Source organism: Mesoplodon mirus (assembly GCF_964341445.2).
Source record: "Mesoplodon mirus genome assembly, chromosome: 7".
Taxonomy (NCBI): Eukaryota; Metazoa; Chordata; class Mammalia; order Artiodactyla; family Ziphiidae; genus Mesoplodon; species Mesoplodon mirus.
This window is the reverse complement of record NC_138983.1, coordinates 61,508,270-61,522,821: the sequence shown is the minus strand read 5'-3', so window position 1 is coordinate 61,522,821 and position 14,552 is coordinate 61,508,270. Positions and strand designations below refer to the sequence as shown.

The following is a 14,552-nucleotide window of genomic DNA, read 5'->3' as shown; positions in this document are numbered from 1 at the left end:
CTTATGGTAACTCTATGTATCCCTTTTTGAGGAACTGCCAAACTGTTTTCCAAAGTGGCTGCACAATTTTACATTTCCACCAGCAGTGAATGAAGGTTTTCATTTCTCCACAGTCTCACTAGCACTTGTTTTTATCTTTTTGATTAGAGTCATCCTGGTGGTATGAAGTAATACCTCACTGTGGTTTTGATTTGTATTTCCCTAATGACTAGTGATGTTGAACATTGTTACATGTGCTTCTTAGCCAATTTTATATCTTTGGAGAAATGTCTGTTTAAATTCCTTGTCTACTTTTCTTTTTTTTAAACATCTTTATTGGAGTATAATTGCTTTACAATGGTGTGTTAGTTTCTGTTTGTCTACTTTTAAATTGGATTATGTGTCTTTTTATTATTGAGTTGGAAGAGTTCTTTATATATTCTAGATACAAGTTGCTTAGCAGATATATATGATTTGCAAATAATTCTCCCATTCTGTGGGAGTCTTTTTACTTTCTTGTGGTATTTTTAACAGCACAAAAGTTTTTTATTTAGTATAATACAGTTTATATCTTTTTTCTTTTGTTGCTTGTGTCATATCTAAGAAACTATTGCCTAATCCAGTGTTACAAAGATTTACCTCTATGTTGTATTCCAGGCTTCGCTTTTGTCATTTTAACTCTTAAATTTAGGTCTATAATCCATTTTTACTTTTTTTTGTATAGTCTAAGTGTAAGGGTCCTACTTTATTCTTTTGTGTATGAATGTCCAGTTGTCTGAATATTGTTAAAAACACTCTTCTTTCCCTCTTGAATTGTCTTAGCATCCTTGTTGAAAATCAATTGACCCTAAATGTATGGGTTTATTTCTCAACTCTCAATTCTATTCTGTTGATTTCTATTTCTGTTCTTATGTCTGTGCACACTGTCTTGATTACCATGGCTTTGTAGTATGCTTTGAAATTGGTGAGTGCGAGTCCTCCAACTTTATTCTTCTTTTTCAAGATGGTTTTGACTGCTCTGGGTCCCTTGCACTGCCACAAAATTTTAGGATCAGCTTGTCAATTTCTGCAGTTGATGAGTATTCTGTTCAGTCTGTAGATCAATTCGGGGAATATTGCCATCTTAACAACTTGGAGTTTTCCAATCATGAACATGGGATGCCTTTCTATTTATTTATGTATTCTTTAATTTCTTTCAGTGATGTTTTGTAGTTTGCAGTGCATAAGTCTTGCACTTCTTTTGTTAAGTTTATTCCTAAGTATTTTATTCTTTTTGCTGCTATTATTAATGGAATTTTTAAAATTTCATTTTCAGGTTGTTCATTGCTAGTATATAGAAAGAAAATTGATTTTTTAAATATTACTTTGTATCCTAAAAACTTGCTTGACTTTATATGTTAGTTTAAGAGTGTTTTAGTAGAATTGTTATGATTTTCTACATGGAAGATCATACCATCTGCAAATAGGAGACAATTTCCCATCTGGATGTACCCTTAAGTTTTAACATTTTTCTTCCTTTTATTATTTTAGCATAAAATAATGTTACTATATTAGCTAACTGTATATGGTACATGTACAGACATTTTTCACTTTATAAATACTTAAATACCTTAAAGTATATTAATTTTATTTTAATGGGTGTTAAAAATATGATAACTCATAACTGTGGTTTCTGGCTCAGATGTCACTTTATCAGGATGTTCTTCCCTGAACATCCTATTTTAAAAAACAAATCTTCACTCTCCCTCTACCTTGCTTCATGTTTTCTTCCTACCACTTATCAGTATACATATTATACACAGATGTACACTTATGTATCACACACATGCTTGTGCCTGCTTATTGTCTGTTTCCCTCTGCTAGGATGTAAGCTCCATGAGAGCAGAGACTTTGTTTCATTCTTTGCTGGATGGCAGTGCCTAGGACATGGGTACTCACTCAGTAAATATTTGTCAATGATTAATTGTTTAGAACAAGATTAAATATTTTAAGAAAAGTTAGTCAGTTTCAAGTTGATTAAAGAAAAACATTGAATAAATGATTGTTCAGGAGGTATGCAAATATGGTAAAATTCATAAAGGCTGTATGGCATGCCAGAAGTTTGGGAAACTCTAACTTAAGAAATGAGAAGAAGCAGGATGGAAATGGAGTTTTTAAAATCATTTTCTGTGAAGTGATAAGTTATCTGTTAGCTCACAGACTCTTCCCCAACCCAGATCAGGGATCCCTTGAGGCTCTTAATCTGTAACACATGAAATTAAATATATGTGGGAAAGTGGTTCCTGCTAACCACCACAGAAACCCTGTTGGCAGTTTTGGAGGTCATCTGGAAATGTTTGAGGTGCTTTTCGCTACCCATGGAAACTTGGCTTATAGGTCTTGTCTTCTTTGCAGGGCTCTGTGTTTGCAGAGAGCAGAAATGACCATGACTGCCAACAAGAATTCCAGTATCACCCACGGAGCTGGAGGCACTAAGGCCCCTCGAGGGACCCTGAGCAGGTGAGTCGGGGAGCACTGCTGAGGGAATGGGGCTCACTGGAGGGTAGCATCAAAGGACACCTAGTGACCTGTGTCCTGGATAGGATTCCTGCCAAATGTCAATGATTATCATCATGATTCTGACAGTCATAGAGGTGCATAATCTGGGCCAAACTTTAACTACTTACCAAATAGTGAGATCTCAGGGCATTTTCTTATGTCCTCTAACATTTTGGTTACTCATCTGTAAAATAATAATAGTACTTATCTCACAGAGTTTCTGTGAGGATTAAATGAGATAATATATGTCAGTGCTTAGCATAGTGCCTAGCAAAAAGCCACTCAGTAAATGTTAGCTTCCTCCCGGTGGTGGGGTAGAAGCTTCCAGAGCTGGCAGATAGCTGTACAACTCTCACCAGGGCTTCTCAGGTCTTGGCCAAGGCTGGATGCTGATGTCCTAGAAGAGCCTCTTTTATTAAAGCCACGTACCTTTCATAGCCCCTTCTGCTGAATCTCAGTTGGGCAAATTTGGCCTTTGGAACCTCAGCCACTAGAATGGATAGTGATGAGAAGGATGCTCATCTTAGACTGGGATCGGGCTAGTTTCTTCCTGGAGGTCTGGGCTGTGCATTACCAGGCTGAGTCCAGTGGAGTGTGGCACACACTCAGGTCTGGCCAGAGGTAGTGGTAGATATTTGGTTCATTCAGAGCTAATATCCAGGTATGGTTGGTTGAATGGGGCATAGGATGTGGCCCCTGGGGAGTGACTGGCGTGAATGAGGCAAGAGGAATTCTGTACACCATACGTGCAGAGTTTGATCCCAGTAGAAATGGTCTGGATTGACTGTGCCAACCGAACAGAAATTGGTAGATTCTGACTTGTTAGGTACATAAGAGCTTGGGGCTTAGACAAACAAATTGAATATCTACTCTGTGGCAGCAAGACCAGTAAGAACACCCCCTGCGCACGCACCCTGTCTAACCTGGACTAGAGTTGCTTGCATACTTGCTTCCCTGAACTGGGTGAGGCTGAGGATGGCAGGGACCAACAACCTCTTGGGTCAAACAGATGGAAAAACTGACCTCTCCCGGGGCATGTCGGTGGCCAAGGCAGAAACAGGTCTAGATCTCAGAGTCTTTGTCTCCCATTATCTACTTCTCAGGAACCACTTTGCTGGGCTCTGCGCCCCCGCCCCCCGCCCCCGAGTCTGGTGGCATTTCTTACTCTGCAGTCTGACTCTGAGTTGGCAGATAGAGACTGGGAATTAAGGTTCCCAACTTTTTTATATGAGACTGTATGGGTGAAATAAGCATTGTGTGTGATTTTACCATTTTATTCTTAAATTAAAAGAAAGAGTATATTTAGAACCTGAATTAGAAATTACTGTACCCAGCAGCCCTCAGCTCCTTCAAGTATTCTTTTTTTCTTCTAATTTCCACTTTGTGGGGACCGGGATGGGAGATGCAGTGTTTACATAAAGTCACAAAGCAGAATCAGAACTGCTGACAGGCACCCTAGTTTCTGTTTGGAGTATATACCTTCATGTTTTAAACATTTTTAGAAATTGCTCTTCCTTTAGCTTCCCAGCCTGCTTGCCATCATAACATGACGGATGGTATTTGTAAATATCTGAGCCTCTGATGTGTCTAAAAAAAGGCATTTGTCCCTTCTAAGTCTTCACTTCCCTTCCTTCCTGCCACCTTTCCACTTCCCTCCCTCCTTTCCTGGGCTTTTGGCATGGAGTCACAGGCCTCTGTGGCTAGCTACAGCCTTCTCTCAGAGGCTACTGCTGAACTGTAGTTGTTATTATTTCAAAATTGTCACCTGGTGGTTTCTCTGGCTGCTTTCACCCCCAGCCAAATCTGGGACTGTTCTTAGGAAGTTGTCAGTGAACTCTGAGGGCTCTCCTCCTAGGTGCTGGGCTCTTTGGTGGACGGAGAAACCACCAGATCACAATTTTGAAAAAGAAAAAGGGGAAAAAGAGGGGGATGATCCATTCTCTTTTTTCAAGGCTTTTACAGTTTGGATTGATGACCTTGGCACCCAGATTTCTTAGTCTGACCTTCCGATAGACATTTGCCTGTGACCTGAGGCCCTTTAATCATTGCCAACCCAGGAGTTCCAGTGAGAAAAGGCTCCCAGGTGTGACCAGAACTTTGGTTGGGGAGTGCAGGGGTGCTAAGGCCTTGGAAAGCTGAGCATTTGAACCCTGGCTGCTTTGGGGACCTCTGTCCACATCATCCACATGGAGACAGAGGAAGCCAATGATACTGAGAGGCATTTGTATCTAGCTTTGGGGGCAGGGGTACTTTGGGGCATGGAAAACTGGTGGGGACGGGCAAATGGGACCCTGTGGAACTGCCAAGATACATATTTGCAAGGCCATATCCTTAATTTGAATAAGACTTCACCTGGTGCCACCACTAAGCTAGTTTGGGGTAAAGATCCTAGATTCCATTCCATTATTAGGTTCTTAGGATTGTTTTGCTAGTTTATTCTCTTCCTTTTCCTTTATAGCCCATTCCTGATTTGGCAGGATATGCAGGAGGAGGAAATCTGAACCTCTCGTTTTACCACCAAAGTTTTGTTCTTTGCTATGTTTTGGTCTCCTGGAGCAGGCTTCCCTTTCTCTTTGTTAGTGAGGACAAAGGGGCACGTTGCTTCACCCTTAGCTGCTTCACCTCCCCACAGGCTGTTCCCACTCCAGCTCGGTAGATTTGGCTGCATCCATTTCTGGGGGTGGGAGGTGAGATTCTCAAAGCTCCTCTGAATTCCAGAGGTCAGGCTTTATCATGTTGGTGTTGATGACCTGGGTGGGACTAGAAGCAGCTTAGCGACTTGCTTGCTAAGAAATGGTCATGCTGGGCTTCCCTGGTGGTGCAGTGGTTAAGAATCCGCCTGCCAACACAGGGGACAGGGGTTTGAGCCCTGATCTGGGAAGATCCCATATGTTGCAAAGCAACTAAGCCCGTGCACCACAACTACTGAGCCTGTGCTCTAGAGCCCACGAGCCACAACTACTGAAGCCCGCATGCCACAACTACTGAAGCCTGCGCACCTAGAGCCTGTGCTCCGCTACAAGAGAAGCCACCGCAATGAGAAGCCCGCACACCTCAACCAAGAGTGACCCCCGCTCACCGCAACTAGAGAAAGCCTGTATGCAGCAACGAAAAACCCAACGCAGCCAAAAAAAAAAAAAGAAATGGTCATGCTAATGGTTGCTAAGAAAGTGTTATGTTGAGAGCTAGTTCGGCCATCTAGATGGGGTAAACTTTGCCACTTGTTGCTCTCAGGAGATTTCACTTGTACTGTGAGACTTGGCAGGCAGCAGGGGCTGTTCTCAGAAGACTTGTCATGCCTGCTTATTTCCTCAACAGCTTCTTCACTGTGAAACTCCAGCATCTGGATCATTGTGACTTGCAAATATAGGCTGTCTGTATTGTGTTTTGGAAACCTTACCTCTGTATGTATGTATGTGTGGGAAACTTGGGTGCCTGTAAAAGTGTAGACTTCTTGGGGTCAAGGACTTTGATTGCTTTGTCTCCTCTGAGCCTGGAACAGTGCCTGGTACCTAGAAGACTAACTGTTTGTTGACCAGTTATCTAGATGGCTGGGAGATCAGTCTCTTAGAGCATAGGCTACTTGTACTATTTGACTCTTTATAGTATCTTCCATGATAGGTCTTGTTAACTTTGGATTCCCTTTCCATTCAGCCCATAGACTCTGAGAAAGGCAGAGCTGAAGAGGAAACTTAGAGCTCATTTGGTCTCACCCACTTGCTTGACAGTTTGGCTAACAGACACAGAGAAGAGGAGGTACCCCCCAAGGATACAAAGCTAACGGGGGGAAGAACGCAAGCCTAGCTCTCCTGTTCCTTCTGTTATTTTATTGAACCTCTACTTTCACCTCCCTGTAAACATGACTGGGATTTCCCAGCTCAGAAACTGCTGTCATCTACGACACAGTCACACTTGGCCTGCTTTGTAAGGCTTTCATAAAAAGCCCTGGTTTTTCTTTCTACCTTAATCTTGCACTACTCTCTAATGCGAACCTTACATTTCTGCCAGTCTGGATGCAGATGTTACTTCCCTCCCAGTCCTTTTCTTGACCACTCAGCTAGGAAGGGTTCCCCTCCCCTCTCTGTATTCACTCTTAGAGCCCTTGGTTTAGAGCCTCCACATGGCACTTGTAGTACCTCAGAAGGTGGATAAGTGGATTTTTCCCTGTGAGATTGCTATGGGACAATGGCTGTTAAGAGTCTTAGAGACCTTATTATTTACAGAGGATCTTCAGGGCTCACCCTTAAGATCCTTAGAAGGCCTTTTGTCCGTCTGTGTGTAAGATTCTGTGAGGCAACACTTTAAATCTTTCTTAGGTCTTGGCAAAGGATCTTTCAGTCCCACTCTAGATTTTTTTTTTTTTTTTTTTTTTTTGCGGTATGCGGGCCTCTCACCGTTGTGGCCTCTCCCGTTGCGAAGCACAGGCTCCGGACGCGCAGGCTCAGCGGCCATGGCTCACGGGCCCAGCCGCTCCGCGGCATGTGGGATCTTCCCAGACCGGGGCACGAACCTGTGTCCCCTGCATCGGCAGGCGGACTCTCAACCACTGCGCCACCAGGGAAGCCCCCCACTCTAGATTTTTAAAAAAAGATTTATTGAGGGATAATTAAAGTACCATAAACGCAATTTAAAGTTTTCAGTTTGAAACTAACACACCAAGGTAAAGCAGTTATACTCCAATAAAGGTGTTAAAACAAAACAAAAACAAAACAAAACAAAAAACCAAAAAAATAAAGTTTTCAGTTTGATGAGTTCATATACACACATACACACACCCACGGAGTGTAACTGTCACCACAATCTGGAAGCCTTTTTTTTTTTTTTTTTTTTTTTTGCGGCACACGGGCCTCTCACTGTGGTGGCCTCTCGTGTTGCGGAGCACAGGCTCCGGACGCGCAGGCTCAGCGGCCATGGCTCACGGGCCTAGCCGCTCCGTGGCATGTGGGATCCTCCCGGACCAGGGCACAAACCCGTGTCCCCTGCATCGGCAGGCAGACTCTCAACCACTGCACCACCAGGGAAGCCCTGGAAGCCATTTTTTAATTTGAGAATTTTTTCTTGTCTAGAGAGACAGAGACTGAAGCAAGTTTTATTTTCTAACTCAGAAAGCCCTTTCTCATTTATGTTTCCTTTAAATTTTGTTTGAAAACAGTTCCCTGTTTGGTTCATCTCTTTTTCTTTTCACTAGAGACAGCAAGAAGGAGTCAGAGGGCACCTTTGGCACTCTGCCTGGAAATGTCTTTGGCTAGTTCATCTAATATATTAGATATACTTCCTATTTTCCATGTTACCACAGGTGACAGAGTTGCCAAACTTTTCAACATTATGAGGGTCCCCTTTCCTCTTGCTTCTAACGTTTTCCTTATTTTTGCTTTAAGCACCCCCCAGCAACCATCACCCTGTCCCACGGTCAATGTTTTAGGATTTTGTGTCAATAGCACTCCACTTCTAGGTACCCAAATTAGTGTCAGGTATCTATTTGTTATAAAACTACCCCAAATTTTATAGTGTAAAACAACCATTTGATTCTGCTCACAGACTCTGTAGTTTAGGATTTCAGACAGAGACTACAGGGATGGCTGCTCCCTGCTCATGACGTCTGGGACCTCAGCTGGAAAGACTTCAAGGCTTAGGGTGACTCAGTGGCTAGGGGCTGGTGTTTCCTGGACGCGTCTTACCTCACATGTCTGGGGGTTGATGCTGGGGCCCCAGCTGAGACTGTCCATCAGAACACCTGCCCTCTCCACATGGCCTGGGCTCTCTCATAGCCTGAGAGACAGGAAGTAGAAGCTGTTGGTTTCCTGAGGCCTGGGCCTGAAAAGTAGCACAGATTCAGTTCTACCATATTCTATTGGTCAAGCAATCACAGAGCCCAGATTCAAGAGAATCGGTCACGTTGACAGCAGGCATGTCAAAGAATTTGGGGACCATGTTTTGAAACGATCACACATGTCTTTAGCACGGTTTCCTGCAACTACCTTTCTCTCCCTCTTGGCTTTGCGTAGTGCCTGGTTCTGCTTTATACAGCAGTTCCATTTTTGCTGGGCCTAAGGCATTGGGGACGTTCCCATAAGGCATCATTTTTTTTTACCTGTCTCAGAGAAGGCGTGTCTTATTAATGCTCTCTTTATGTTCATTGCCATTACTTCCTAGAGGACTTGGGGTTCCTTCCCAGAGAAGAGCTCACCAATTCTCCTTGTGCTTCCCTAGAAATCAGCTAGATGACAGGCAGGTAGATGTGCTTTCTGGAGGTGACAAGGTGACTCAGTTTCTGCTCTGACCCTAGCTACTGTTCTACTTACCCTGACAAGCTGTGATTGACTTTGAGTCTCTGTAGGTAGTGGTCCAGATGTAGCCCCACTTGGAGGATGAGGCTGTCCTGGACCCTACTGAGGGCTTCCAGCCATTTGGGAGCAAGATGGTCAAGTTGTGAGAGTCACCCTCTTTTTGACTTTTTGACTTTTGTCCCAGAGTGGGATGTCCGTTACTGAACTGAGCCCCTGCTCTGGCCTGGGGAACAAACTTATGGACTTGCTGATAGGACTCAGGCAGACTTCCTCCCTTTTCTCCTTCTGGGTGCCTCAGAATATGGCCTTGGGGGAGTGCAGTGAGAATGCCATCTCCAGAGTTGGGGCGGTCACATAGTGATGGGAGGATGCTGCTGCCCACTGAGCCACCAGGACCCGCTTTAGTTGAGCAGCCCTGGGATGGTGGTTGGCTAACTCCCAGGCAGTTTCATTTGGAAGCAGGTTAGACACCTACTCAGTAGGGACTAGGCATGTTGGAAGCTGGGCCCTGTGTAACCTTAATCTGTGGACAGGCTCACTTCATGGAGCCCACGGCCCATCTTTGTGCCTCTGGGGCTGTTTCCTGGACTCCCAGGAGCCTTCTCCAACTGACCCCAATTTGGTTTGCTTCCTGATACTGACACTTCAGGAGCTCTGTGGCCAGAGCATGCTGAGCTCAAAACTGTCTTGTCATCAAGGACTAAAGACAACCTTCCCTCCCAGAAAGTCCCTAGGTGACCTTGACAATATATGGGGTGTCCCTTGGCATGAATGCTTCCTGCTATGTTACTGGAAGATGGCCCAGGTCACTAACCCAAGGGTTGGGTTGTGAAACAGTACTGAAGGGAAGGGCACGTATTTTGCACTTTAACTCTCACTTTCTGTCTGTACATGTGCACGTGCATGTGCACACACACGTTGCCCCCTCTTTAAGTTTCTCATTCTACCTTAGTTCATGCCCTTTCTGTCCTACTCACTTGTCTTATACGTTTGTCTGTGTGTGGGGGTGCATGTGTGTGTGTGTGTGTGCGTGCGCTTATGCTCCCCTGTTAAATTTCCTTTGCATTCTCCCCTGCCCCCTTTCTCTCTTTCTCCTTCTGTTTATCTTACTCCCTCTCCTATAAATGTTGGATTTGGCCAGTCATGTGCTGCAGCGTTGGCATCCACGCCTTTGCTGAGGAGCAGAACTGGCTGCCTGCTGACAAGGTGGTGGCACGAGGGCCCAGTTTCACAGTGTCTGCCTCCCCAGGGGCAAGCTCTGAGATTTTAGAATAAAGAGCAATAAGGAGGGGATAAGAGCAGCATATTAAGTGTCTTAGCTGCTGTGTATTTACTTTTCTTTTATATTTCTTCTGTCTTCATGGAACTTTTAATGGTGTTCAAACACTTTTAAAATTTACATCATTTTAGTCACACAGCTAGTATGTGAGGATACTCAGAGTAAGTGTTTTCCTCCTGTTTTGTAGATAAAGAACCTGAGGGAACTTCCCTGGAGGTCCAGTCATTAAGACTCCATGTTTCCAAGGCAGGGGGCATGGGTTTGATCCCTGGTCGGGGAACTAAGATCCCACAAGCCACGTGGTGTGCTCAAAAATAAATGCGTACATATATACATACATACGTACATATATACGTACATACATGTATTTAACCATTCTTTAAAAAAAAAAAAAAAGAACCTGAGGCTCAGAGAATTCAGGTGACTTTGCTTATGAACCCATCCAGGAAGTGATGGAACCAGGACCAGAGCAGAGCCCAGGTCTCTAGACTCTTGGTCTAGGGTATGATTTTTGCCTTATGGGAGAGGGCTTTAGGGACTGACAGCCATGCTGGGCTGCACTAAGTGCTTTGTGTACCTTTCTGTGTTGTTCTTCAGGTCATATGGCACAAAGAGAGAGGCAATGAAGTCTGTAAACAATGCCCTGAGGAGTAATAAGGAGACCTAGGTTTTAATCATTTATTTTTGTATTCATTCATTTAGTCACTCAGCACAAATACATTAATTCCTACTAAATTCTAGATGCAGTACAAAGAGCAGGTTATATCAAGATTAATAAGACCCTGTCACCACCTTCAAGTACTTCACTCGTAGTCTAGTAAGGGAGGCAGGTGAGGAAAAATATAGTCCAGTAAAGTGTTACAAGTACCATAGTAGACATTTTTCCAGGCACAGTGGAGGCATCAAAAATCAGATATCTCCACCTGGGTGAGGGGGTAGGGTGAAGAGAGATTCCATAGAGGAGTCACAGAGACATGTAAGTGGACACAAGGCAGCACTGCAGGCAAAGGAAATATTGAATGCGTGAAGGCCTAAAGTTGTGAAAAGCAAGGAGTTTGATGTGACTAAGAGTGGGATGCAGATTTGTTTGGAGGAAAAGACAGTATGAAATGATAAAGGAAAAATAGGGACCACATCATGGGGGCCTTGCCATAATCCATGCCAGTGAATTTGCATTTCATTCTGTGTATAGTGGGGAGTTTGAAGCATGATGAGTTTTGTATTTTTGAAAGATGTCAGGAGACGAGAGGATGGACTTGGAACTGGGTTAAGACTGAAGGCAGAGAGAGAAGTTGAGAGCTTGTTTGAATGGTCACAGTAGATAAGATCTGAATCAAGGCAGCAGCAGTAGCAGTGGGAATGGCACAGGAGGGACAGATCTGAGAGATATGAAGGACGTAGAATTGATAGGACTTAGGCATTGAGTAGATCATTGAGGTTGGGGAGGAAGCTGGATCCAGATGCTTGAAGGACAGGAAGAAAGAACATCTCTGGATCTCTTCTTCCCTCTGTGGAATGAATTGGAAATATATGCAGGAGTCAAAGCCACGGTGAAGGAAGCATAAAGCAGCATAGGAATGAGATCGTGTGAGAAAACACTCAGCCTGGGTACATGCGAATGAGAGCAAATGGGGTTCTTCAGTCTAAGGCGCCCCTTGTAGATGGGCATTGGGTCCCCAGCCCTTCACTGCCTGCTCACTTTGCTCACTGCCTGCACTTATACTCTTGTCCTGCATTAATGGCTTTTTCCCTCTCTACTGGATTATTCCAGTCATCATTTAAGCATGCTATAATAACTCTGAGCTCAAACCCACCAACAAAACGCTCTGTACCCCACATTCCCCTCTAACTGCCACCTCGTTGCCTTGTTCCCTCTTTAGGAAAACCCTTTGAAAGATCTGTCCGAGCTCTTTATTTATTTATTTATTTTTTTGCAGTACGCGGGCCTCTCACAGCCGTGGCCTCTCCCGTTGCAGAGCATGGGCTCTGGACGCGCAGGCCCATTGGCCATGGCTCACGGGCCCAGCCGCTCTGTGGCATGTGGGATCCTCCCTGACGGGGGCACGAACCCGTGTCCCCCGCATCAGCAGGCGGACTCTCAACCACTGCACCACCAGGGAAGCCCCTGTCCGAGCTCTTTATCTCCACTTTCTCTCTTCCATTTCTTGAATTCCTTCCAGTCAGGCTTCCCTCCCTCCCTTGCCACCAGAACCTCTCTTCTCAAGGTCACAGTGACTACCTAAATCTAGGGATCACTCCTCAGTCTTTCCCTTGCTCAGTTGTTAGCAGATTTGGCTCAGCTGGTCACTCCCTATTTCTCAAAGGTCTCAGGATATCCCTCCTCGTGGTTTCCTTCCTTCCTCACTACGTGCTCTTCCAGTCAGTTTCCTTTGCTAGTTGTTCCTCCTCTACGTGAGCCGGAAATGCTGGAGTGCCCCAGGGTTCAACCCTTGGACTTCTCTAGATATGCTGACTCCCTTGATGGTTCATCTAGCCATATACTTTTACATGATATCTATATACTACTGATGAATCCGAAATGGAAAGCTGTAACCCTTATTCCTTTCTACCAGGTGCTCAGGCCAGAAACTGTGATTCATCCTTGACTTCCCTTTGTCTCTCATATCTCTCATCCACTCCGTCAGCAACTCTGATTGGCACAGCCCTCGAGATAGATGTTGATAGATCTGCCGTTCTAATCCAAGCGGTTGTAACCTCTTGCCTGGATTGTTACAGTAGCCTTTAAGTAATCTCCCTGTGGCCACTCCTGCATCCCTACACTTCATTCTCTGATATGGAGTCAGAGCATGTCATTCTTCTGCTCGTATCCCCTCAAGAGCTTCCTTTCTCTCTCAGAGTAAAAGCCCAAGCCTCGTTGTTGGTCCATGGGATTCTCTGGTGCCTCTGACTGATCTCCAGCCCACTCCTCCTCTTCATTTTTTTTTTTTTTTTTTCGGTACGCGGGCCTCTCACTGTTGTGGCCTCTCCCGTTGCGGAGCACAGGCTCTGGACGCGCAGGCTCAGCGGCCAGGCTCACGAGCCCAGCCGCTCCGCGGCATGTGGGGTCTTCCTGGACCGGGGCATGAACCTGTGTCCCCTGCATCGGCAGGTGGACTCTCAATCACTGCGCCACCAGGGAAGCCCACTCTTCCTCTTCTTACTCCACGCTGGCCACACTGGCCCCTTTGTTGCCCCCAGAGTACAGTAAGTTTGCAGTTGCCTCAAGCCTCTGCCCTACTGCTCCTCTTGTCTGGAACATTCCCGCCCCGCCCCCCCGCCCCCCCGCCGCGCCCTGGATATACACATTGCTTACTTCCTCAAGGTTCTGTTCCCATGTTCCCTGGCAGAGGGGTCTCCCCTGATCTGCTTCACTGTTAAGCTCTACCCCTTTACCCTGCTTTATTCTTCTTCACTGGCCCCACAACCATCTCACAGGGTTGGTTTCTTTATTGTCTGTTCACTCGAGACAACTAAAGCCATACCGTCTCCCTCCACCAGAATGTAACCTGTAGAGGGACTTCCATGGTGGCGCAGCAGTTAAGAATCCACCTGCCAATGCAGGGGACATGGATTCAATCCTTGGCCCGGGAAGATCCCACATGCTGCAGAGCAACTAAGCCCGTGTGCCACAACTACTGAGCCTATGCTCTAGAGCCCACACGTCGCAACTACTGAAGCCCGCGCATGCGCCTAGAGCCCGTACTCCACAACGAGAGAAGCCACCGCAATGAGAAGCCCACGCAGTGCAACAAAGAGTAGCCCCTGCTTTCCACAACTAGAGAAAGCCTGCGTGCAGCAACGAAGACCCAACGCAGCCAATAAATAAATAAATAATAATAAATTAAAAAAAAAAGAATGTAACCTGTAGAGAGAGACTGTCTATTTTTAGTCTCTGCCAGTCCTTAATGCCTAAAATAGTACCTGGTATATAGTTGGTGCTCAGTAAATACTGGTTGAATGGATGGAGAACCAAGGTGTGTCTTAAGCCTGGTACAGTTAGCACACTGTGGCCTGGGGAGTAGGTGGCTTCCTTTGTTCCCTTGTTCAGGGTTCAGGGAAGGGTGGCAAGGAGCTGTCCAAGAGCCCTGAAGAAGTGAAGCTGGAGACGGTCAGTGGCAGAATGGGAGACCAGACCCAAAAGAAGGCTTTGCTCAGGTGCTTGGCTTCCTAAGGCAGCTGGGGTCCCAGCACTGTCATTCTCTTGGCCGTAGTCTTTCCTTGTCCAACAGGGGGAGAATTGCTTTCACTTCCGACCTCAGTTTGAGGAACTGGGAAACAACTAGAAAGTGAAACTGAAGCCCAAGAGTGAGCACCCTCTCCCATCCCTGCCAAGGAGGTGCCACCTGTTGTGTAAACTCACTGTCACAAGGACACACGCATCCTGACTGCTAGCCCCCAGTGTGTTCCTCCTTAAGCCTCCCTGTTCTCTAGGTAACAGATTCTCCTGAGCCCTCCCTCAACCTGGGAGC

At 45.5% G+C, this 14,552-nt stretch overlaps 1 protein-coding gene across 3 annotated transcripts in view; it reads left to right on the top strand.

The window, feature by feature from the left end:
• DENND2B (DENN domain containing 2B) overlaps nt 1-14,552 on the top strand; it is a 154,204-nt gene that overhangs the window by 99,267 nt on the left and 40,385 nt on the right. For all 3 annotated transcript variants that reach the window (XM_082629244.1, XM_082629246.1, XM_082629245.1), the window contains one exon: nt 2,374-2,478. In XM_082629244.1, the coding sequence (XP_082485370.1) occupies nt 2,399-2,478 (80 nt within the window). In that variant the 5' untranslated portion in view covers nt 2,374-2,398. The remainder of the gene's footprint in view (nt 1-2,373; nt 2,479-14,552) is intronic.